The 22634-nt window shown below is 53.7% G+C and overlaps 2 protein-coding genes across 6 annotated transcripts in view; both read right to left on the bottom strand.

Annotated features, from left to right (window-relative positions):
* Window positions 1-4539: 4539 nt before the first annotated feature.
* Window positions 4540-9422, bottom strand: LINGO4 (leucine rich repeat and Ig domain containing 4). Its single transcript, XM_033415493.2, has one exon. It carries the CDS (start codon window positions 7074-7076, stop codon window positions 5184-5186), a length of 1893 nt encoding a protein of 630 aa, XP_033271384.1. The 5' UTR covers window positions 7077-9422; the 3' UTR covers window positions 4540-5183.
* A 707-nt stretch (window positions 9423-10129) lies between these two features.
* RORC (RAR related orphan receptor C) overlaps window positions 10130-22634 on the bottom strand; it is a 23925-nt gene continuing 11420 nt past the window's right edge. For 2 of the 5 annotated variants that reach the window (XM_012538834.3, XM_033415495.2), the window contains 9 exons: window positions 20376-20461; window positions 19919-20060; window positions 18161-18673; window positions 17813-17934; window positions 16794-16926; window positions 16558-16629; window positions 16236-16346; window positions 14753-14862; window positions 10130-11635 (listed from right to left, as the gene is read on the bottom strand). In XM_012538834.3, coding sequence (XP_012394288.1) covers window positions 11474-11635; window positions 14753-14862; window positions 16236-16346; window positions 16558-16629; window positions 16794-16926; window positions 17813-17934; window positions 18161-18673; window positions 19919-20060; window positions 20376-20461 — 1451 coding nt within the window. In that variant the 3' untranslated portion in view covers window positions 10130-11473. Of the gene's footprint in view, window positions 11636-14752; window positions 14863-16235; window positions 16347-16521; window positions 16630-16793; window positions 16927-17812; window positions 17935-18160; window positions 18674-19918; window positions 20061-20375; window positions 20462-22634 lie in introns of all 5 variants that reach the window. The other 3 variants (XM_004285229.4, XM_033415494.2, XM_049697440.1) reach the window with 2 other exon arrangements.

The raw sequence follows: 22634 nt of genomic DNA, 5'->3' as shown, positions 1-22634 counted from the left end.
ATCACATATTTTTAGATTACATAAGGGAGAATTTTTATATTTATGATATAGAATCTTCCTATAAACATGTGTAAGTCATTAATGTCCCATCAGTAGCGTTTTAAAGTTTTTGTCATGTAAAATTTACATATATAGTTTCTAAGATTATTTCTAGGTATTTGAGTGCCTTGATTGCTATAGCTATTTTTACTTTTAAAAAGGTAAACAGTAGTTCAGACCTAAGGAAGAGTGTCCATTGTTGCTATAAAAAGCACAGGCCCGGGCTTCCCTGGTGGCGCAGTGGTTGAGAGTCCGCCTGCCGATGTCAGGGGACAAGGGTTCGTGCCCCGGTCCGGGAAGATCCCACATGCCGTGGAGCAGCTGGGCCCGTGAGCCATGGCCGCTGAGCCTGCGCGTCCGGAGCCTGTGCTCCGCAACGGGAGAGGTCACAAGAGTGAGAGGCCCGCGTACCGCAAAAATAAATAAATAAATAAAAAGCACAGGCCTACTTTATGGGCTCATCATCTTCCAGCTCCAATGGGAGCTGGTGAGCAAAGAAGAGGAAATGAAGTGGAAGTCCAAAAAGAGGAATTAAAATAAAAAATTAAACCACAGGATTAATTTCTTAATCAGAGCAGTGAAAAGCCAGGTGTAATCACTTTTCCTGGAAATTTTCTGAAGGAGGGTGGACTTTTAGTTGGTTGGGTAGGGAGACTGGGGAGTAGAAAGGATAACTTTAGGTGAGATGATCACTCTCAAGTCACTGTGTATTTGGGATTTGTCATCTCATTCCCCCTCTAAGAGCCCAAACCAGGATTCAAAGATTGAGTTGTGAGAGACTAGGATTGGGTGAATTGTGATTTCTTTATTCTCATCTCCCGCTCTGAAGAGTCCAGTTCTGTTTCCCTGAAGGGTGTTCTGAACAAGGTGCAGGTGGCAGTAGGTGAAACTAATTGACATAGAGTGTGGGTTGTCCGGAGAGTGCAGTGGGCAGGTGTTTCCACTCGGTAAGCCAAAGCAGGAAAGTAGACTTTAGCTAAAGGGCTGGGCAGGGAGGGGTTCTCAAACGCAGTAGCCTTGTTTAGAGCCTTGGCTGCTTACAGGGTTCCCTTCCTGGATAACGTGTAAACTATTCAAATGATATTCAGCTATCTGAGGTTTTGGAAAACAGCACACTCCCTTTGTCCATTGTAGGAATCACCCCTTCTTCCCCCGTCACTCAAGTCTCTTCACCAGAAACCAGCAACTGGGAATGTGGGCCTTAGTATCAGAAATTATACTGGTGCTACTCTTTCGTCTTTCGATCAGATTGATGAATTGTGGCAGGGTGTCCTAGGAGAGAGACATTCTCCTCAGCTTCTCTGGCCACCAACATCCAGCTCTAAGTCTCCTTCCTTAACTCCTCTTTACAAAGCAGTTTGGAGGAAGAGGACGCAGGAGTCCTCTGATCTCACGTGCTCGCCGGCCTGAATCATCACCACACTCACTGCTAAGAGCAAAAGTCCTACCCAGAGTCTCCTGCCTCTCTCTGAGAGACGGATGCTGGGGGAGACTGAGAAGAAAGATTAAAAACTAACAACCAATCCTCAGCTTCCTGAATCAGGTGCATTAGAGTTACTGAAGGAAGGTGAGGACCAACAACTGACCCCATTCCCCTTAAAAGAGTTGTTCAGAGTGGGTGGGGCTGGGGATGACCCCTGGATTCTACCTTTCTCACAGGTCAGTTCCTGCAGCTGAGAGACCCTGGGGAAGGGGGTTATAAGAGCAGACAGTGACTGAGCAGTATGGCAGTGTGGTGGAAAGCATTTGGATTTTGAGTTAGCCCTGAGTCCAGAAGCAGCTCCCTTACTAACCAGCTCTGTGTACCCGAGCAAGTTAATCTATTTGACCTTTAGTTCCATCAGCCAAGATTCCCTGTCTTAATAGGGTTGATGTGAGGATTAAATAAGAAAACATACATGTAACCAACTAACACAGAATAAATGTTATTTTTCTTCTATCTCCACGACTGTCCCTCCAGGGGAGAGCTGCCATTGGATTGCCTCTGATGTGGACCATAACATCCCTGCACATGTGCACACACCACCCGCCTGTGTCCCTGGTTGCCGTCACACACTTGTCCACACACACACACACACACACACACACACACACACACACACCCTTGAGCTAAGGGCAGCCTTTCCGGGCACATGGGGTAAGGGGCTGGCTTTCTGATGATTGGACAAGCTGTGGAAGTGCTCATTGCAGTAACCTTGTTACGGTAACTAGCGTCCCTCTCTGAAGGTGTTCTGGAAAGGCCATGTCAGGAGAGCAAGGGGTGGTAGTAGGGGAACCCCACAGGCATTTCCTCTAGGTTGAATGTGCTTCTCGAGGGACACTTTGCCCACCTCTGCTGAGGAGGCCCTAGTCTACACCCAGAGTTACAGTGTCTGGAGCTCTGCTGTCTAATATTGTAGCCACTGGCCACATGTGGCTACTGAGTACTTGAAAGATGGCTAGTGTGACTGAGGAGTAGAATTTAAAATTTATTTAATTTCAATTAATTTAAATGTTAAAACCAATACTTGATTTAGTTATTGGAAAACTTTTAATATGGAACAACTTGGATGTGTGAATTGACTTTCTCAACAGTGAATTTTATGAAACCTAACTACAGATCAGATATTTCTGGTGAGAATTTAGTTATCAAATTGGAATGTGTTGTAAGTGTAAAATATACACTAGATTTCAAAGACCTAATACGAAAAAATAATGTAAAATATTTCATTACTCATTTTTATATAGATAACATGTTGAAATGATCATAGTTTGGGTACACTGGGTTAAATAAAATAGAGTATTAAAATTAATTGTATCTGTTTCTTTTGCTTTTTTAATGTGATACTAGAAAACTTGAAATCACATAAGTGACTCACATTCTGTTTCTGTTGGGCTGCTCTGGCGGCTGTGGGACTCAGGCAGCAGCATCTCCCAATCCAGACACATGTCATCCATTCCCCACTGCCTCGGGGGCTTCCCAGAGTAGATTTCTCTGAACAGCAATGCTGCTTCTGCCCTTTTCTGAATTGCAGTGTGGGCAACTAGTATGAGAACCTCTAGCACCTGACCCCCACAAGTCCCAATCTCACAAGCTACTGGTGGAAGATTTTAGAAATGAGGGAGAGGGCTGTGCCCCAAGGTTATTAGACAACCTTTGGGCTGTCTAATAAACTGGAGAGGGGAGGTTGCTGCAATGCTAAGGGAATTGTGTGTGCACGGTGCCAGGAGCAAGGTTGGAGGCTCCGGATGCTCAAGATTGTGTGATTCTCCAGCCTCGCTCTCCAAACTGCCGGGTTCTCTCTCACATTCACCTCTGCCCACAGCCCCCTGCCCCCAGATTCCCACCTCTGCCCCACCGAAGAGCTTGCCTGCAGGTGAAGTCTGGCTGCCCCCATTCGGCGCCAGCTTCTCTCACCTGTCAGGGACAGTTTGGGCTGGGAATCTCCTAATGAGTCTCCTCAGGGCAAGGACAAGGGCAGCAGGAATGGCTAGGAAGCTGATGACGCTTTGCATATTGTTGGGTGAGGGGTGGGTGGGGGCTCTTGAGGGTGGAGGGGAACTAAGGACGCTGTGCAGATGCTGCTAGAGAGAGAGAGAGAGAGAGAGAGAGAGAGAGAGGGAGAGAGAGAGAGAGAGAGAGAGAGACTCCTAGGGACCTCGTGACTCTCCACTTCTCGGCCCCTCCTCCCTGCTCCTTTCCTCTCCCTTCACTCCTCCCCTTCCGGTGATGCTGACGCTGCTGCCCTGTCCCTTGAGCTCTCAGCATCTCTACTTTTTCTAGCTCTGCTTTGGCCTTTCTTTGGAGTACACTCAGAGGCAGTCAGCATCTCCTCCTCCCACTCTGCCTCTGCATCTGGGGTCTCCATAAGACAGCGACCTCTATCCAAAGACAGCTTCCCACCGGGGCTGCACTGAACACGGAACCAGGGGAAACTGCTGAAGGACGGTGGAAAGGCAGGTGCTTCCTGCTGCTTCTTCTTCCCTCCACTTTTCACTACAGCTTGCAGTGCCCCTCCCACCTTGTTCCTTCAAACCTAGTCCTGCTGTGTTCTGGGTCTCTCTCCTTTGACAGCTGCAGATTCTTGCTTTTGTTAGTCATTTTCTAGGAGTGCTCTTGCTTTCTCCATCAAGGGCACTAGGGATCTGCAATACAGGAATGTTAGGGAGATTCCAACCAGAGTGAGAAAGAAGGGAAGGAGCTGGGTGCCCTGGGTTGAAATTTTTGCAGAGGGATCCTTTGGAAGGCAGAGGATCTCTCCTCCAAGTCCGGAGAGGGAGAGTACAGGGGAAAGGGTTGACACTGAAATGGGCTGGGTGTGCTGATCTCTCCAGGCATGGTGGGCAACCTTTTGCGTAAACCCCTGGTTGTCAGGCTCGTTAGATTCAGGCAAGGCCATTAGGATACAGGCTCAATGGGCAGGCAGAAAGCGTAGGAAGGGGGAGATCTGACAGAAATAAGGGGTGGAAAAGACTGAAGAAATCTCCAGAGATCACATTTAGTTGTGGCTGCTACTGTCGTGGCCTTTTGGCAACAGGTTTAATGCTGTGACAGACAGAGGCAGGTGGTGGGGCTCATGCACACTCAGTGCCAGTGTGTAGTCTGTCCTCCTTCCCGTCCCACACCCCCTGTCACATCCTCTTCTCCTTAGCTTGAGGTCATTGGCCCTAGTTGTTTGCCCCTAGAGAGGGGACAGAGCAGAAAAGAGAGAGAGAGACCACCTGGTTGAGGAGCAGAGACTCCAAGAAGCAAGTGGCACTTCCCAGCCCCATTTCTGAAGTAATCTATGGCTGTGGTTGGCGATTGGTATTGGTTATTAAGGTATGTGTAGGTGGGTGTGAAGGAAGCCTGGAGCTTAGACTAGCAGACTGGAGGGTTATATTTCCTGCTTTGTATGTGGTGGGGGAAGGACTGGGCTGACTACAGGGTCTATATCTTCAGCTTCCTGGGACCCTCAGGGAAGAGATGACAATGCTATCCTCAAACTGCAAAAGCACAAGGAGGCCAGCTATCAGGAGGTGGCATTAGCTGCTGGCATGGTGCAGGCAGGAGGCGTGGGAGATCTATGCTGTTTGGGACTAGCTTCTGGTCCAAGCAGCCTTGGTTCTCTTCCCCTTTGGTATCTGAAGCTGGCTTGGATGGGTCCCCAGTGTGGAAGGAAAGGTCAGAAGAGCTTGGCAGTGACCCGGTTACCCCCAGAGTTCTTATCCCCAGAGGCTCGGGGTGCCACAAAGTCAAAGGCCATGTGATGTTTGACCCGGCCTTTGCCTTTGCTCCAGAGGGCAATGAGGCCAAAGCACAGGGTTACCGAGGTGAGGAAGGGGAGGAAGCCGACTGCCAGCACCATCGCTATGCCTCTGCTATCCAGGAAGAAAGGCCCTGGGATCCCTGGCATGGTGGTGTTGGGGTCAGAGAGAGTGCTATTTGGTGGTTCAACTTGGATTACTTCCAGCCAGGTCCTCAGGGAGTCATTCCCAGCTACATTGCTGACCACACAGACATAGGCCCCTCTATCCCGTAGCTGCACAGAGCGGATCTCCAGCGTCCCATCCTCCAGGACCCTTACTCTCCCGGCCCTTCCCAGCCAAGCCCCCTGAGGCCTCATCCAGGAGACGATGGGGGCTGGGTCTCCATCTCCAGAGCAGGAGAAAACGGCATGCCCGCCCTCCTCTGCAATGACCCAGCGTGGCCCGGACTTTCGGATCAGGGCTGGTTGGCAAGTGAAGTGCCCTGGAGGTAGGATGTCTGAAAACTCCCTCAGGCTCTTCCCCTGGACGTTCTGGGGGCCGGCACAGGCAGGGGGGGACGTGCCAAAGTCCAGGCGGCGGCGGAGCCGGAGCAGCCAGACGAGGCGGCAGTCACAGGTCAGGGGGTTACCAGACAGCCTCAGGGTGACCAGTTTGTCTGGAGAAGAGAAGGCTGTTTCCTCCAGTGTCTGAAGGGCGTTATCCGCCACGTCTAGGAGGTGGAAGGCAGTCAAACCATGGAAGGCGTGGGCAGCGATGGAGGTGAGGCATGCCCCTGACAGTCGGAGCTCCTGGAGCCGCACCAGGGGGCTGAGCCTCCGGGCTGGGATGGCAGAGATGGGGTTCTGAGACAGATCCAGGACCCTGAGGAAGCTCAGGTGGTGCAGAGCTTGGAAGGGCACCGAGCTCAGATTGCAGCGGGTGATGGCCAGACTGCTGAGATTGAGCCCAGTCAGGCTCCCAGGCTCCAGAGCCTCCAGAGGCGGCCAGTGATGGATCTCCAGCTCCTTTAACTGCCCCAGCCCTTGCAGTGCCCCTCCCGGCAGCCTCCCAATATCTAATTCCCGGAGCCTCAGGACCCCGAGCGCTGGAAGGCGGGCCAGGGCCGGGCCAGGCACGGTGCTGAGGTTGCAGCGCTCCAGGGTGAGGGTCCTCAGCTTGGCCAGTCCAGCAAAGGCTCCCGGAGCCACAAACACCAGGTGGTTGTCCCCAACCTCCAGCTGCTGGAGGCTGCCTAGCTCCCCAAAAGCTCCATCGAGGAAGAGGACAATCTGGTTGAGGCGAATGTCCAGCAGCGTGAGGGAAGACAGGCCTGAGAAGACCCTGGGGCCCACGATTCGCAGACGGTTGCCCTGCAGCCTCAGGGTGAGCAGGCTCTGCAGACCATGGAAGGCCCCTGGCTCGAGGGTGGACAGCTGGTTGTAGCTGAGGTCCAGTTCCCGGAGCAGGCCCAGGCGGGAGAGCATTCCCCGCTGAAGCCCCCATAGGCGGTTCCCACTCAGGTCCAGGAGCTCGGTGTCCAGCGGGAGTCCCCCTGGTACAGCCTCCAGTCGCCGGTGGGCACAGAGCACTGCCCGGGGTTGGGAGGTGCAGTCACACACAGCAGGGCAGCCGCCGCTACTCCCCCCAGACAGGAGGAGCAGGAAAAAGATGGGGGGCCAGGCTTGCTTTGGAGTAGTGGCCGCAGCCATCCCCTCTTCCATCCTGGAATAGACGATGGCATGGCCCTTATTGGAAAGTGGCTTCAGATGATGGGGACCCTGGATTTCCCTGGGCCTCCTTAGAGGAGAGAGAGATATTGAGCTACCCATCTCAGCATGGCCAGCAGCTAGGGTGCAGATCTGGGGGGAATTCTGGTGCACACCTCCCTGGAGCCTTCTGGAGCTCCTCTAAGGGGACTCTGTACTTTCCTCCCCCTCCCAACCTGGGTAACAGGCCAAGTGCTTACTAGCTTATGGAACCCGAGTCAAGTGGGGAAAGTTTTAGGGGAGGGAGACAGGAAGCAGCAGGGAAGTAACTTTTGAGTTTCCCTCCATCTGTGAGATCCAGAAATACCTCAGGTCCCTTCTCCCTGATAGCTGCTCTCCCAATCTCTGCTATGTCCCTCTCTGCCCACCCTTCTCCCAGGTTATGTACCCACAGCTTTGTCTACGGCTTAAGGGGGATCATATCCCTGGATCCTGATTGGAGACAGGCATCGCCTTGACTAAGTCATCCAAGGCTGGGAAGCATGTGGGCCTCAGCTCTGCCCCCCAGGCTCCACTTATTGCCCCTCTGCCCTCCTCCAGCCTGGCCCAGGGCCTGAGGCCCCAGACTAACAAGATCCAATCTCCCCAGAACACCTTGTGGATGACAGCCAAGCTGCACATTAGATAAAGCACAGGATGCAGGGGGTACGTGAATCCCTCACAAGAACCCCAAGGGCAACGCCGCCTCCCCTATAGATGACATTAGGGTGTGAGGGACCCAAGAGATGCCCCGGTTTTGTTGCTTGGTCCTCAGACTTGGGCTTCTCTCATACCCCTCCTTCGTGGTGTTTTGATTCAAGCCTAGTGTGTGAGTCTGAGGGAGATCTCTTGTCCCCTTTGGCCTCTGCTGCCTGAGAAAAACACAAGAGACAGACTGAGAGCCAGGTAGGCATAGACAAGTGAGGAGAGACAGCGCCTGGCCAGACGCTATGGTGGGGACCAAGGGAGCCCTTGGCTGGCACAGCAGATCTCTGGGCACAGTCTGTGTGCACAGCCTGTCAACTTAAAGTGGTTTCTGGGTGCCAGGGGCCTGGGCAAAATCAGGCAGATGACCACTGGAGCCTGACTGAGGTGCTGGAGGAGAAGAGGTCCCATAGACTCACCCTGTTTAGTGACAACCGGGACCCCAAGGAAGGGGAGGTATTGGAATTGGCAAGGGATGCTACAGAGATAGGACCAACTGAGCCAACTGAGGCAGGAGGCCTCGGTTTCTTTCTAGCTGCAGATCCCAATCACCTTTGACCTTTCAGGCCTCAGGCTTTCTGGGCCCTACAGGGTCAGCTTTCTACCCCACGGCCCATTTTCTCCCAGGTGGAACTTAGGAGAAGCAGTTTAAGAGATGGTGTGATTTCTTCCCCTTTATTTCCCATTCTATACCCTCTCCTAGAAGGATCGTTCTGGTGGCTACCCTATAGCTAATTCAGAGGACTGTAGTAGTTCAGAAACTGAAGAAAGAGGCCCAAAGAGCAGAGGGACGTAGGACACCGTCCTGAGGCTTGGGCATGAGAAGGAATGGCACGGCAGAAGCTGCTGAGCAGACTCCTCTGTTCCCAATCCCAACCTAACAGGTATGGATGGCATGCTAAGAGTTCTCCAGGCAGAGAGATGTCCCAGCCACCCTCATTCCCCTGGTAAGTCCACCTGACAGCTAGCTCTTTATCACTACTGCTGCAGTTCCTGCTCATCCTTCCTTCCTGCATTCAGCAAAAGTGCAGTGAAGCTGTAACCCAGCTTCCCTCCTTGCCACTCCTGTGAATGTCCTCTTAGTCTCCGAAGCCCGCTGGGCCAGGGGCTGGGGATCTGGCCCCTTCTCTTTAAAGGTCGCTAATGTAATCATAAACTTCCCTTGCCAATCTCCACGGCTACAGGACTGGCTTCCGGCCACTTTGCAGGAAGAGATAGGTGTCAGGACCGTTCCTTTCTCTCCTTGTATGGGCTGGGGTCTGGGGCATCACCCTCAAGGAACAGGGAGCTTTCCTCTTGTCTCTATGTGGCAGTCCAGAGACACATCTGATCCTGGATATCCTCTTTAAAGCAGACCTGAGTGAGGCATGGGGACCTACACCGGGAGGGGGCTCTCTCTTGGAGGTAAGATTTCTGGAATATCCACACGGATTGCAGGAAAACCCTTCCCAGAGGTAGAGAGAGCACCCTGGAAATGGAGGGAGGTCTGCTTGGAGTCCTTCCCTCCGGAGAACCTGGGCCATCTTAGTTTTCCCATCAAAGTCCTATGGGGCCAGGATAGATGGTTGGCTGGGCCTGGGGTGGGCACAGACCCTCTAGCCTTGACGGGTCTGGCCTTGTCTCTGAGAACGTTATGGAGAAGGGCAGCTGCAGCTCTGGGACAGGAGGTAGGTGCACTTACCAGAGAAGCTGGAGGGTGGCATCAAGTTGGGCACTGCATCTGTGCGGGGCTGGGGGCCCGTCCCACTCGAGCTGCACCTCTGCCCCGCACCTCCCCTTGCGCCTCTCTCCCCGCTGCCCCCCTGCCTGCCGCTGCTGCTGTTGCTGCTGCAGTGGCTGCTGCCAAGACCGAGGTAGAGAGAAGAGCCAGAAAGCATTTCTCCTTTTTTTTTTTTTTCCTCTCTCTCTTTTTAAACCAGGCAAGAATGAGTCTGCAGCAACCCTGTTGGTGCAAAATAAATAAATAAAGCAACCAGGGAGGGCTGCAGCAGGCGCCACCTCAGGATGGCAGAGGAGGGGAGGGAGCGCAGAGGGAGGCTCCGGAGCCCCAAGGGGTGGAGGGCTCGGTGGTGGAAGCTGCTGGGCAGCTCCGCAGGGTCTCTCGGGCATCCTGATTCCCCCCTGCGGAGCTCTGGGGTCAGGCACTTTCCGTAGGGTTGTCTTTCAGTCTCCCAGATGCGGGGCAGTTCTGTGCAGCCTCTCATTCTAAATGTTCCCTGTGGGTATCATTTGTGGGGCAAGTTCTCAGCCCAGAACACCCACTGCGGAGCTTAGTCTGAGATGGCTTCGGTGGGGGGCTCCTGAGGACCAGCCCCCACGCCTCCGTGGGGGACCTCTCAGGGTGGGTGCAGAATCCTCACAGTGCGGACGGCTGGCAGGGCTGGGAACCTGGGTCCTCACACAGGAATGAGATTGCAGAGCAGCAACACCTCTTGCCTTTGAAGTCGTTTTATAAAGAATAGCACAGGTTAGGGTTTATGTTCACCCTCCCCTGAGAGGAAAAAAAAAAAAAACCCTCCTGACCACCTGCTGTTTATCCCTCAGAGGAGGGCTCACAGCTATTTATAAAGGCAAGAGAAGTTCTCGGGCAAGATCACGGCTGGAGAAACAGGTCTCCTTCACCCTGCCAGACTTGGTGGTACCCAGGCACAGAGTGGTGGAATCGCATCTGCTGCGTTTCGCCATAACGAGAGCAGGGCTGGAGGATGGGGCCCAGACAGTCCTCCGAGGGTCTGTCCTTGGCCTTCTGACTGTGTCCAGCCATCTCTTCTTTTAGGGTTTCCTTTGACAGAAGACAGCTGGGGCTGGGATAGAGTTTGGGCCACCCCACGTCTAAGATTGGTGAACTGGGGCACCAGGTGAAAATGTTCTGGGGTCCCTCAGGATTGGGATCTTCCCTGAGGCCACGAAGTTCCTCTGATCTGTGACCTCAAGGAAGACAGAGATTGTGTCAGATCAAATGCATCTATAGAGCTGCATGACTACAGGTTAAGTGTGTGACTATGTGTTTCACATGTATGTGGACATGTGTCTCTGATCACATTTGTGTAACCACTAAAGTCTATTTTTAAAGTGCACATAAGAAGTTTGAGTTCTAACTCTGTCTGTCTGTCCATCTGTGACGCTCTTGGCCTTCATCATACCCTATCCTTATACCCAAATCCCATAAAAATATTATCCCCAGCCCCTCCCTTATCCCCATCCCATCCTTACCCTCCACATATCTAGTCTCTTTTAGACCCCAGGGTACCCAACGGTTTCCTTGCTGAGCTGGGAGGAAGGGGGAAGGCAGACAATCTAACAATCCAGGTTCATGTTATGTACAGGTCCTCCTGGGCTCCAGATGCCAGTCTCTGAGCTTGATGCGTCTCCCCAGCCAAAGCCCCCAGGGAAATGCAATGAGGTATTTCAAAGGCCTATTCTTAGCTTCTGAGCCCAGAGTTGAGTTCTGTTTGTCCAGGGTGTCCTGGATCCCCCTGTTGTCCTGAGGACACCTAGGTCCTCCTAGAGGTCCTTGTATCCCACCCCAGGTCTCCCAGAAGCTGAGAGAAGCCAGGACAAAGCTGAGGCTGGAGATGGTGTTCCTCCATCCCCCCCGCCCCAGCTCTTGGCCTGCCGCCAGGCAGGCTGGTGGGCAGAAAGCCAGTCTCCGCATTTGCTCACCCCCCCCCCCAAAACAGGCAGAGACCACCCTCCAGGGCGCACAAGAAAGGAAAAGGCCAAGAGGAAGGTGAGCCACGAGGCTCTAGGGAAGGGAACGGAGTCCCTCCTCCAGGTCACTTGGACAACCCCTCAGGTGACTCGATTTCAGTGCTGAAGAGTTCCTTGTAGAGTGGAGGGAAAGCAGCTTGGACCACGATGGGGTGGAGATGCTGGAAGGTTTGCAGCTTTTCCACATGCTGGCTACACAGGCTCCGAAGCTTCCCCTTGGGTGGCAGCTGGACATGGGTTCATGGGGAAGGAAGGTCAGTACTACAGCTCTGTCCCCAGAGCAGAGAAGTACCCCCATCCTTCCTGGGCTTGGATAACCCTCCTTGCTTTCTCCCTGCACACTTGGCACTTGTGGAACAGCCAGATCCCATTGGTAGGGGTAGGTCTGTGTTCAGGCAACTGGAGGCTAGCGAGAGCTGCTGTGGGACAGGTACATGTTTTCTGGCTGAAACCCCCAAATGGTGTTCCTGCTACTCCTAAGATGAGCCCTGTTAAAGACTCTCTAACTCACACTTTATGCTTTTATAATAGTGAAATTCTGTCACTCTCTGTTATGTAATGTTATGTGCCTCTTTGCCTTTGTTGATACTGTTCCCCTCCCCTGGGATGCCTTTCCAATTCTTCTGTGCTTGGCTAATTCTTACTCACCTTCACTGTTACCTCCTCTAGGACTATTTCCCTGGGTTAAGGGCCCTTCCTTTGGGCTTCCCTCTGTGCAGCACTGAAATCCCATTTTAGGAAAATGATCCAATTTGTCCGTCTCCCTACCCTAGATTTAAACTCCTTAGGTAGGGTCTCTCTCTCTCCCTTCCCTCCCTCCCTCTCTCTGTATCCTCTGTACCTATCAAACTGCTTGCACATGGCAAATGCTCAGTAACTGTTTGTTTGGACTAAGCAATTTCCAAGCAGGTACCCAACACTGCAAACAGTAAACCAACACTGCCAGCACTCAGCCGGTGGAGGGGAATGAAAAAGGCCCAGAGAGCCATGAGGAGATAGAGGCAGGGAGACCTCCCTGGAGAAAGGCTGAGAAAACCATTTATCGTCTGCAGTTTCCTGTATAAGCAAGTGAGTCTTAAAAACACCTCTCACCAGCCACCCCCTTTTCCCCAGCTTAGCTGCCTAGGAAAGGCAACTAAGGCAGCATGGGATCCCTTGAAATCTCTTGAATTCATCCTCTTTTCATTCCTCCTGCTTTATTTGCGTTTGTCTGGGCTATTGCAATAGCTTCATTCATTCATTCATTCTCAAATATTTGTTGAGACCCTTTTGGCTAGGAACTGTGATGGGCTGTGGTGATACATCAGTGAAGAAAATAAAATCTCTACCTTTATTAAGTGTATATTCTAGTGAGGGAGCCAGAAAATAAACATATGTTAGAAAACGTCTTTAAAAAACAATAAAGCAGGGCTTCCCTGGTGGCGCAGTGGTTGAGGGTCCGCCTGCCGATGCAGGGGACACGGGTTCGTGCCCCGGTCCGGGAGGATCCCACATGCCGCAGAGTGGCTGGGCCCGTGAGCCATGGCCGCTGAGCCTGCGCGTCCGGAGCCTGTGCTCCGCAACGGGAGAGGCCACAACAGTGAGAGGCCCGCATACCGCAAAAAACAAAAAACAAAAAAACAAAAAAAACCCCCCAAAAACAAAAGAAAAACAATAAAGCAGAGTGATGGGTAGAGGGCTTTTTGTATGGGGTGGTCTGGGAAAACCTCTCCAGAATGAAGGGCTGGAGCAGGCCATTTGGGAAACTAGGGGAAGAACCTTCCAGGCAGCTGGAACAGCAAAGTCCTGAGAAGCAACCGGGTTTGATGTGTTCAAGGAATAGCAAGGAGGCCAGTGTTGTTGGAATGGGTGACTGAGAAGGCAGTGGAAGGAGATGAGGTGAGAAAAGAAGTCGGGGGGCCAGACACATCATGAGGCCAGTCGGCCACGACACAGACTCTAGATTTGATTTTCAGCATGATGGGCAGCTCTGGGAGCGCTGAGAACAGTACTGTGTGGCTGCCGTGGGACAGACAGGGATGGAGCAGGGGTCCAGTTAAGGAGGCCTCTTTAATGGTCCAAGTGAGAACTGACAGCTAGGGGGTAACAGTGGGAGGTGATGTATTCTGAAGGTGGATCCCACAGAGATTTGCTTTCCAACTGCTCTCTCAGGTTCTCCTCCCCCTAATCTATTCTACCGGACTTGAAGTTTATTTAGGTCAGAGCCTGTCGTTTAAGTCACTTCTGTATTCTCGGCACCTAGCACTCTGCCTGGCACATAGCAAGTGCCCATTGCCTGAACCGTTACATAAATGGTTCCTTTACACTGGTTCCAAATTAAATTGCCTAAATAATAGCTCTGATGATATCATTCGTCTAGCCTTTGGTGCTCTCCATTGCCTGGAAATAAAGTCGTAACTCTTTAATATGGCCTTGAAAGTCCTCTCTGATTTGCTCCTTGACCTAATTTTCAAGCTTGTCTTCTGCTACTTCCTTGCCCCCATCAATCAATCCCAGCTCCTGACCTTACACTTTAGTCAAAATGTTCCATGAACTATTCTCTGTATATGCATTATCTTGCCTCCTTATTTTTCTCCATATTGTTCCCTAAGCCTGGAATGCCTGCCCCACCCCCTGAAGGCCTGTTAAAATCTTACATATTTCATGGCCTAGTTTAAATGCCATCTTCTCTGGGAAGCATTTATGACCCACTCCTTTTACCCTCAAGTTATTTTTAATCTCTCTTCCATGCTCTCACATTTCCCCAATATCTCTTATTGTAGTACTATATTAGGGGCACAGGGGTACGGTAGAAAAAGCCCTGGGATTAAACCTTACATTTATCACTTATAATTGCATAAACTTGGACAAGTCATTTAAGTTTCCTTATCACTACAGGGAGATTTTAACACCTATCTTACTGAGTTGTCATAAAGATGAGCATATCTGTGAAAGCACTTTGTTAATCCCATTATTATTATATCCCATAACACATTCTCCTCTTAGGGTCATTGGTACACGAGTCTCTTCTTCACAGCAGATTAAAAACTCTTGGTGGGGGTAAGGACGGCATCTCTGTATCTTTCCATTCCACAGTACAAGCAGATGCTGGATAAGTGGTGGCTCTATTAAACTGAATTGTTCCCTGGAGGTCCCTCCCAATTCCAGGCTCCCTAACTTCCCATCTTTACCCACATGGAAGTGACTGATCAGTCCCCTTGCCCCCAGGCTGTTGCAAGCTCTCTCACACAACTTAGCACTCAAGCACTTCCTCCTCTGGACCCTCAGACCATGGCCCTCGCAAGCCCTGATGTCACAGATCTGGCACTGGGCCTGACCTCCTCTGTCCCAGGGACTGCTCCTACCTTTGCCAGGATGCCGTGGCGATGAGTCTTGCAGAGATGATGATGAAAGGCCAGCTCCAGACTGTACTGCAGCTGTTCTACTTTCCTTTTCTCTTGGAGCCCTGGCCGGTCTGAAGGAGGGGATGGGACCATAGCAAGAAAAAGAAAGAACATGGACGTTAACTTCCCCAAAAGGGTGTGTCATTCTGGACATCTGTGCTGAATATACATCTTCCTAGCTGAGTGAGAGAGAGTGTAAGTGTGTGTGTGTGTGTGTGTGTGTGTGTGTGTGTGTGAATGTGTGTGTCTTGGTTTGATAATGGTAAGCTATGGGGCCTTGGGCTGGGCTAGCTTTCTACAAGGAAAACTGGAGAGAGAAGAAAGGGATGAGACATTCCAATCTCCCAGTTCCAAGCTGCTCTATCCCTGGTACCCTGATATTTCACATAGCTAATTCAAAGCTAGGCACTAAAACTCTGCTGTGGGGAAGAAAAAAAAAGTTCTCTCTTCTTCCCCGCCACCTGGCAGGGACGGCTCCAGATAGGAGATGGACTTTGTAAAGCCACCTAGGTCAGCAATAAGGCCTCTGCAGCAGTCTGTGGCCAACTTCAAGAGACAAACCGCCTTTTGCCCTGACTCCATAAAATACCCAGAAGTCATCTCTTAAGTCTTTATTTCTAGTTCAAGGGGAATGTTTAGGTCTCTACTCATTGGCAGAGCCAGAAGACTGATAATCTTGGTCTGCAAACTCAGGTTAGCAGCTCAAGCCACTTCCCCAGGTTCTCTGAATCCTCAGCATTCAGCTGGCTCACCAGCCCCACTCCATTCCAGCGGAGCGGACATCCAGAGTCCTGCCATGATGGCATGTTGTCTTTTGTTTTGGTTTGGTTTTCGTTTCTGTTTCTGGCTGCGCTGCGGGGCTTGTGGGATCTTAGTGCCCCAACCAGGGATGGAACCCATGCCCTCGGCAGTCAAAGCGTGGAATCCTAACTACTGGACCGCCAGGGAGTTCCCGATGGCGTGTAGTCTTGAAATGAGTTCACACAGAGCAGTGATTCTCAAGCTTGGTGGCACATTACAATCCCTTGTGAGAGGCTGTTAAAACTTCTGGTGTTCCGGCAGCACCCCAGATCAATGACCTCAGAGTCGCAGCAATCGTTTTTAAAGCTCCCCAGGCGATTCCAACGTGCGGCCGCAATGGAGTCACTGACAGGGACTCACAAACAGACTAATTTCTCCCAGGGAAATGGCTCACTTCCGCTCTTCCTCACGTCTCCCCACTTCTCCAACCCCGCCTGCGCTGCTCTTTTCCCTCTGTCAGGCTCCCCTGGATCTTTATTTTAACTCATATTTTTACAGCAATATTCAGGGCGGTGGGGGGGGCTCATTCTGCTCTTTAAAGTGACTTCCCAGATTTAACCACAAGCGAAGGTCCAGACTCTTCAGTATCTGTTGCGCCCTCCCACTGCCTGAATGTCCTTTACCCAAGCCCAGTGACACTCACTGGCGTTGATGAGGACGAGGGCCGTGTAGAGGGCAATCTCGTCCTCGGAAAAATGCAAGGCACTCAGGGAGTGGGAGAAGTCAAAGATGGAGCTGATGAGCTCGCTGCAGCCTGGTGGGGTGGAAACGAAAGAGTGAGCAAGGTGGGTGAGGCCACAGTGCCCGAGGATACCCGCCCCTTGGTGTTTGGAGCAGAGCGGGCAATCTGTCCTGAAAAGAGGGCGCCCTGGGTCTCCAGGATGGGGTTGGCATCCGACTCCTCTCTCTCATTTCCCCCTGCCCCTCACCCAAGGCTCGGAAGAGCTCCATGCCACCGTATTTGCCTTCAAAAAAGACTGTATGGTTGTCAGCATTGTAGGCCCGGCACATCCTGACCAGCACTACTTCCATGGCTCCTGGGGAGTGGGGAGAAAGGCAGGTACACCATCAAACATGGCCAGGAATCTGTCTCTGTCTCCCTCAGTGTCCCAGTTCCCTTAAGGCACCTCCCTCCACTCAGCCCTGCCCGTTTCCTCGTCTGTCCCCACTGCCCCCAGGCCCGCCCCCTCTCCCTGGGCACCTGCTTTGAGTAGCACGATCTGGTCATTCTGGCAGAGCTCCATAAAGCCCGAGAGCCTCTTAGCGAACTCCACCACGTACTGAATGGCCTCGGTGAGGCGGTGGGCACAGCGTTCCCACATCTCCCACATTGACTGCAGGGAAGGAGGGGGTCCCACTGTAGCCCTCTTTATGACCCCGGGACCCCCCCCCAAGGCCCTGGGAACCCAGACAGATAAACTGCAGGGGGTAGATTCTGAACCGCCACATTCTCAGCACCCGTGTTTTTAGCCTATTCTTAGCACAAATGTGCACTCCAGGTTAATTCCTGTCACTTGGACGCGCTTAGCACCCACCAGCCACTGGCGCAGAGTTAGCTGTTGTGGGGACTTAACAAACATCTGAGATACAGCTTTTGCCCTCAAAGAGTGTGCATCTTGTTGAGGTGACTAAGACATACCCAAGTTCAGTACCAAACAGGTGCGTTTAGCGCAGGAGCTGTTGTCAGAGTGACAGGAGGGAGAGAACAAGCTTTGAAGCCAGATGGATCTGAATTTGCCTTCAGATCCACTACTTTGCGACGAGGAGTAAGTCTACGAACTCCTCTGAGCTCAGTTTCTCGGTCCATTAAGAACAGAGATAGATGCCAGCCTCATAGGTTGGTTGTCCTTAGGGTCAAGGATAATTTATGTAAAGCGCTCAGCACAGTGCCTGGCAGAGAAGGAGCGCTTAACAAATGCTGCTCAGGATTCTGACTCTTGTCGTCGTCGATGGAGGAGGAAGGAGCTTAGGCCGAGGTCTGTTCGCCAATGTCGGGGTGATGGGGGAGGTAGGATGAAGGACGCGTAAAATGACCATAGGCAGGAGCTGAGGAGAAGCTCTCATCCATCTACTAGGGTGCGTACTTAACAGCAGTACCCACTGTGTCTTTCTGGGATACCCTGCCTCGCCCCAGCCCACTTGTGTGTGCAGGTGGCTGTCTCTGGACCCCCCAGTGGTGGTGGGAGGTCCTCCCTTCCTTGCGCAGTCTCCTGGCCTCACCTTCCTCTGGTAGCCGGCCACCTCCTCTCGGGAGAAGACGGTGGAGCGCTGTCCGAGCAGGTCCTCCAGCCGCAGCTGACACGTCTCTCGGTAGGACTTACAAACGTTCTGCACCAGATGCTCTGGGGCCGGAGAAGGAGGAGGAAAACAGGGGCTCGATCTCAGCCAGCTCCTACCCTTCCCATACAAGGGGCACTCCACTGCCTGGCCTAGCGCTGCTCTGCCTCCCCCCGAGGCCCCTGTGCACGTCTGGTTTACACGGGGTGCTGACTAGGGCCCCCTTCTTGGAAGCCCCTCCCTTCTCTTCCTCCCCCTCCCTTCTCTCCAGCTACCTCCCCAGGGGCTCACCAATCTCTGTCAGGGAGGCATAAGGCGCCTCTGGGGTGCTGCGGAAACTGGGGCTGAAGTAGCTGTCCGGGCCCCGTCCTGGTTCCCCAAGCCCAGGGTGCCTGGGGTCCTCGAAGTGGAGTCCACACCTGTCAGGGGTCGGCTGGCTGCCTGAGCCATAGCAGTTCTCTCTGCTGTCGGTCTTGCCCTGCTCAGGGCTGTATTCCAGGTGGTACGAGGCCCCGTTGAGCCCGGCCTTGGCCAAGCTGTTGGAGTAGGAGGGCCCGCAGCCTGGGGCTCTCAGGAGACTGGGGGGACAGGCTGAGGCCTCCGGCAGGTCAGGCGAGGAGCCCAGGGGCAGCTGCCCATCTGGGAGCCCCAAGGTGCAGGCGAGGGGGTCTGCTCCTTGGGCTCCTGCAGGAGGGGTCTTGGCCGCTTGTTCCCTTTGCTGCTGTTGCCGCTGTTGCAGTTGTTTCTGCACCTCAGCATGCAGGCTGTCCCTTTGCTTCTTGGACATGCGGCCAAACTTGACAGCTGAAAGAGGTTCGGGGATCAGGAGTTTTTGAGGGGGGAGGACAGGGTACAGGGCAGAGTGAGTAGGCATCTGCATCATCACAGGGTGAACTTGCTGCTCCCTGAATAGCTGACTCCAAGCAGAGCTTCTCCAGTCCTACCTGAGAGCCTCCCTTCAGGGCACTTTTGTTCAAGACCCCTCCCACCTCTCACTCTGGTTTGCTTCGGGGCTCAGTGCAACCCAGACATTTCAGTCTCCCGGGCAAACGCTCCTGGCTCGAATCCACCTTCTACAGAATTCAGAGAAATGAGTCCTGACTGAGGGCCCTGGCCTCCTGATATGGGGCTGGGGGTGGCTGAGTGGGGGGCCTCGAGCTATATTGGGGTCACCGCGCCTGTCTAGGAGGGTCGGAGGAAGAGGAGAGCCGAGAACACAGGTCTCCCTGTGGTCAGGCCTGCAGGCTCCCTGGTGACCTAGATACTCACCACAGCCCAACCCAGGCTCCGCGGCTTGTTTCTGAACATCCTCTTCTGCTCTCTCTTTCCTGCCTTTTCATTTGCCCTGCCACCCCTCCCAGGTGTGGGGACACAGCCCCTGGTCGCCCCGCCTGCCCCTCTGCAACCCTGCGTATTTCCTTTCACTTTGTTATTTTGGGCGCTGAAAAGTGCTGACAGGCTTCTTCTGGCTCCTCATCACCTCAGGTCTCCCCCGGCCCTGGCCTGGGCTCCTTCCGCGGTGTTGCCGTGGGAGCGGTTTGGGGGCTGCGAGGGGGCAGTGGCTGAGGAAGGTGGAGAAAAGCCGCCAGGAACAGCCGGCCTCCCCAGCCTCAGCCTTCTGGGCTGTTCTCAGGCCAACTGTGGTCCCATTCGCAGCCCTCGCCCCCTGGCCCAGGCTGGGGATGGGGCACTACGGAGGGAGACGGAGCTGGAACTGGAGCCATGGGGCAGGAGGGAAAGATGTGGAATGCGGATGGGATCTGGGTCACAGGGGAGTCGGGTGAGGAAACTCCATCCGGAGGAAGGAGCCAATGAAGAGTCTGGGACCTTGGGGAAAGGAGGGTTGTTGTAGCAGAGCCTGAAGCTGGGGACTGTGAAGACCTCTGATGAGGGTAGCCTGCCCACTGCCTCGGTGAACAGTGGAAGAGACAAGGGCCTGCCAGAGGGAGGGACGGAGCCCCCGAAGGGCGTTCTAACCCCTGTCTGGCACAGCAGGTCAGGCTGCCCTTCTGGACACTGAAGCCCCGGGGGCTGCGCGCTTGGCCTCACCGTCTCGGGACATGCCCAGGGCCAGGCATTTCTGCAGGCGGCAGTGCTGGCATCGGTTTCGGCTAGTGCGGTCAATGGGGCAGTTCTGCTGACGGGTGCAGGAGTAAGCCACGTTACACTGCTGGCTCCGGCGGAAGAAACCCTGGGGAAGGCAGGTGGAGACCAGGACTGCTGATCTGGGCCAGGCCCAGCTCAGTCCCAAGTGCCTGCAGCCCGCAAGCTCTAGCCCCACCTTTTCCAGATCTTACACGACGCCTGTTTTCTCTCCTCCATTGTAATCTGTCCTGCAATCACTTCCCTAGTTGAAGACAAGGCCCTCCTGTGCAGGGCTCTCCAGGCAAGGTGCCACCCGGGCAGCTCCCTAGCTGTCTCAGGAGACCAGCCCCGCAGGCAGAACAAAGGCCACCGAGCCCCCTCTCCCCATCTCTGAAGAGACTGTGTATGTGTGTATACTCACCTTGCACCCCTCACAGGTGATAACCCCGTAATGGATCCCAGATGATTTGTCCCCACAGATTTTGCAAGGGATCACTTCAATTTGTGCTAGAAGAGGGAAAGAGCAGAGGTCAGCCCAGGAGCCTTTGGTGTATCCTACCGCCTGTACCTGGGGGGCAGATACAGGGACATGGGGCTTCCCTTGCTTCCCTCCCCCGCTCCAGCTTGCTGTTTCCCTCTTGCAAGACGGATGAAGGAGTGAATGCCAAATGCCATTCAGCAAAGTGTCTGTGGAGGCTGTTTTAGTTTCCCGGGCTGGCCGGGGGTTGTATCAGTTCTACAGGGGCAGAGAAAACAGCTGCAGAGGCCACCTGTTCAGCCCCTCGAGATGAAAAGCCCTAGTTGCCTCCCTCTTGCCTGGGGACCTAGGAGTCCTCACGGCTTCACAACACCTGCTTCCCGCCCAGGGGGCTTCCTCTGTGCCGCCCTCCCCCACTGGGGCTCGGCCCACAGGGGCAGAGTGTGGGGCATGGTGGGAAGATGTGGTCCACCAGGCAGGAGGCACCTGGGGGACAGGTAGAGATGCCAGCCATCCTCGGCTGGGCAGTGAAGGCTCAGGGAGGGGCTGTGCAGAGACCAGGGGCCGAAGGGGGCAGGGTCCACTGGGTGGGCCCCAGAGAGGGTAAGGAGAAGCCGAGATGGAGCCCAGGAAAGTGGGGTCAAAAAACCAGCTCTGCTGGATGTCTGAGAGCCAGGGAGCGGATCAAACAGTCCTCCTAGGTTCCTGGCCCCAGAGCAGAGGGTGGCTGTGCGTGTCTCCACGTATGAGAGTGTGCATGCTAATGTGTGTACGAGGGCCTCTGCGTCCAACTGTGTGCGCACAAATCATGAAGGTTAACACTGGCTGGGACTACGGACCATCAAATTCAACCTCTTTTTTTCCTTCACAGATGAAGGAATAGGCCAAATGAGATCAGGTGGTTGGCCCAGGTTCATACCGCTAGGTTACCCATGAGCTGGGTCTATATCCCAGTTCCCCATAGCTTTCCATTCGGCTGTTCTGTGTATATGACTTTTGGGGCACACACATCAGTGGGCATGTTGCATGTTTGAAGGGGTGCTCATATGTGTGTGTGTGTACACATGAAAGGTACACGTGGTTCGTGAGCCAATAGGCACGTCTGCTTGAGCTAGTGTGCACACGTGCGTATTTGTTAGTGTTTGTTCACTGGCTGCCAGGACCCCCCTCTCTCCCACTGAGCTCACTATAACCTACCTCCCCGCTCCCTTCACTGTGGTTGGTTACTGGCCCCAGGTTTGCCCCATCCTTGTCAATGCCCACAGGTCTCTGCTGAGTTTCAGGGACCAGGCATTGGCCTCCCCCCAGCCAATCTTTGAAGACACTGGGCAGAGCTGGTGTCCCTTTCATCACTCCTAAGGGCATGTGGGTCTCTCCTCTGCCATTGCTGACCTGCTGCCTCCCCTCCGAGGGGGCATGCCTGGGGTGGAGCACGTCATAAATTCGTCTAGGACCGTAGCCCCTTCTCATCTCTGATCCCAAGGGTCAGAGGAAGCAGCAGCCTGCCTATAGGGCAAATCGACAGTCCTGTGAACTCTCCTCTGGTCCAGGCCTGGACCCTGGTTGCGTGTAGGACCTGCTGATGTGAGGTGGGGAGGGTGACCATGGCTCCGTGGCACTCCCTGAAATCTTGTTTCCATCATCCTTAAACCGTCATCCCCTCAGGCTAGCCTTGAGCTGGGTCAGAGTAAGCAGCTGCCTTCTCACGGGGGACGGGGTGCATAGGTGTCTAAAGTCCCTCCGTTAGAGTTCGAGGCTTCTCCTCACCCCCAGCCCCACTAGTCTGCCAGCACCCACACAATAGGCTGTGATCATCCAGGACAGACAGCAAGGGAGCTTTGAGCTTCTTTCCAGTAAATTAAGAGCAGATTGGAATGAATGGAGGGAAGAGAGAACAAGCGGGGGGGATTGGGTGCCTGGAAAAGGGGCAGAGAACGTGGGGGCACATGCACATCTGGCCACTGGATTCTCTGGGTCTCAGTTCCCTTGCCAGTAAAAGGTAAGCATAGCCTTCACCGCCTGTCCAGGGGGTGACGGGCGGTAGCACCGTGGGTATGTGGTATCACCTGTGGAAAGCGCTGCGTGGCCGCGAGCACTGTGTGTGCGGGCTACCACCATGCACGGCAGTGGGCGCAGAACCCAGAAGGCATTTGAGGCCCAAGAGAAGTGCTTGTGCCCTGTGGAGTCTGCTCCTGCCTCTCC

Source organism: Orcinus orca, chromosome 1 (assembly GCF_937001465.1).
Source record: "Orcinus orca chromosome 1, mOrcOrc1.1, whole genome shotgun sequence".
In the NCBI taxonomy this organism is placed as follows: domain Eukaryota; kingdom Metazoa; phylum Chordata; class Mammalia; order Artiodactyla; family Delphinidae; genus Orcinus; species Orcinus orca.
The sequence above is the reverse complement of the archived record's forward strand: the minus strand, read 5'-3'. Positions and strand labels throughout refer to the sequence as shown.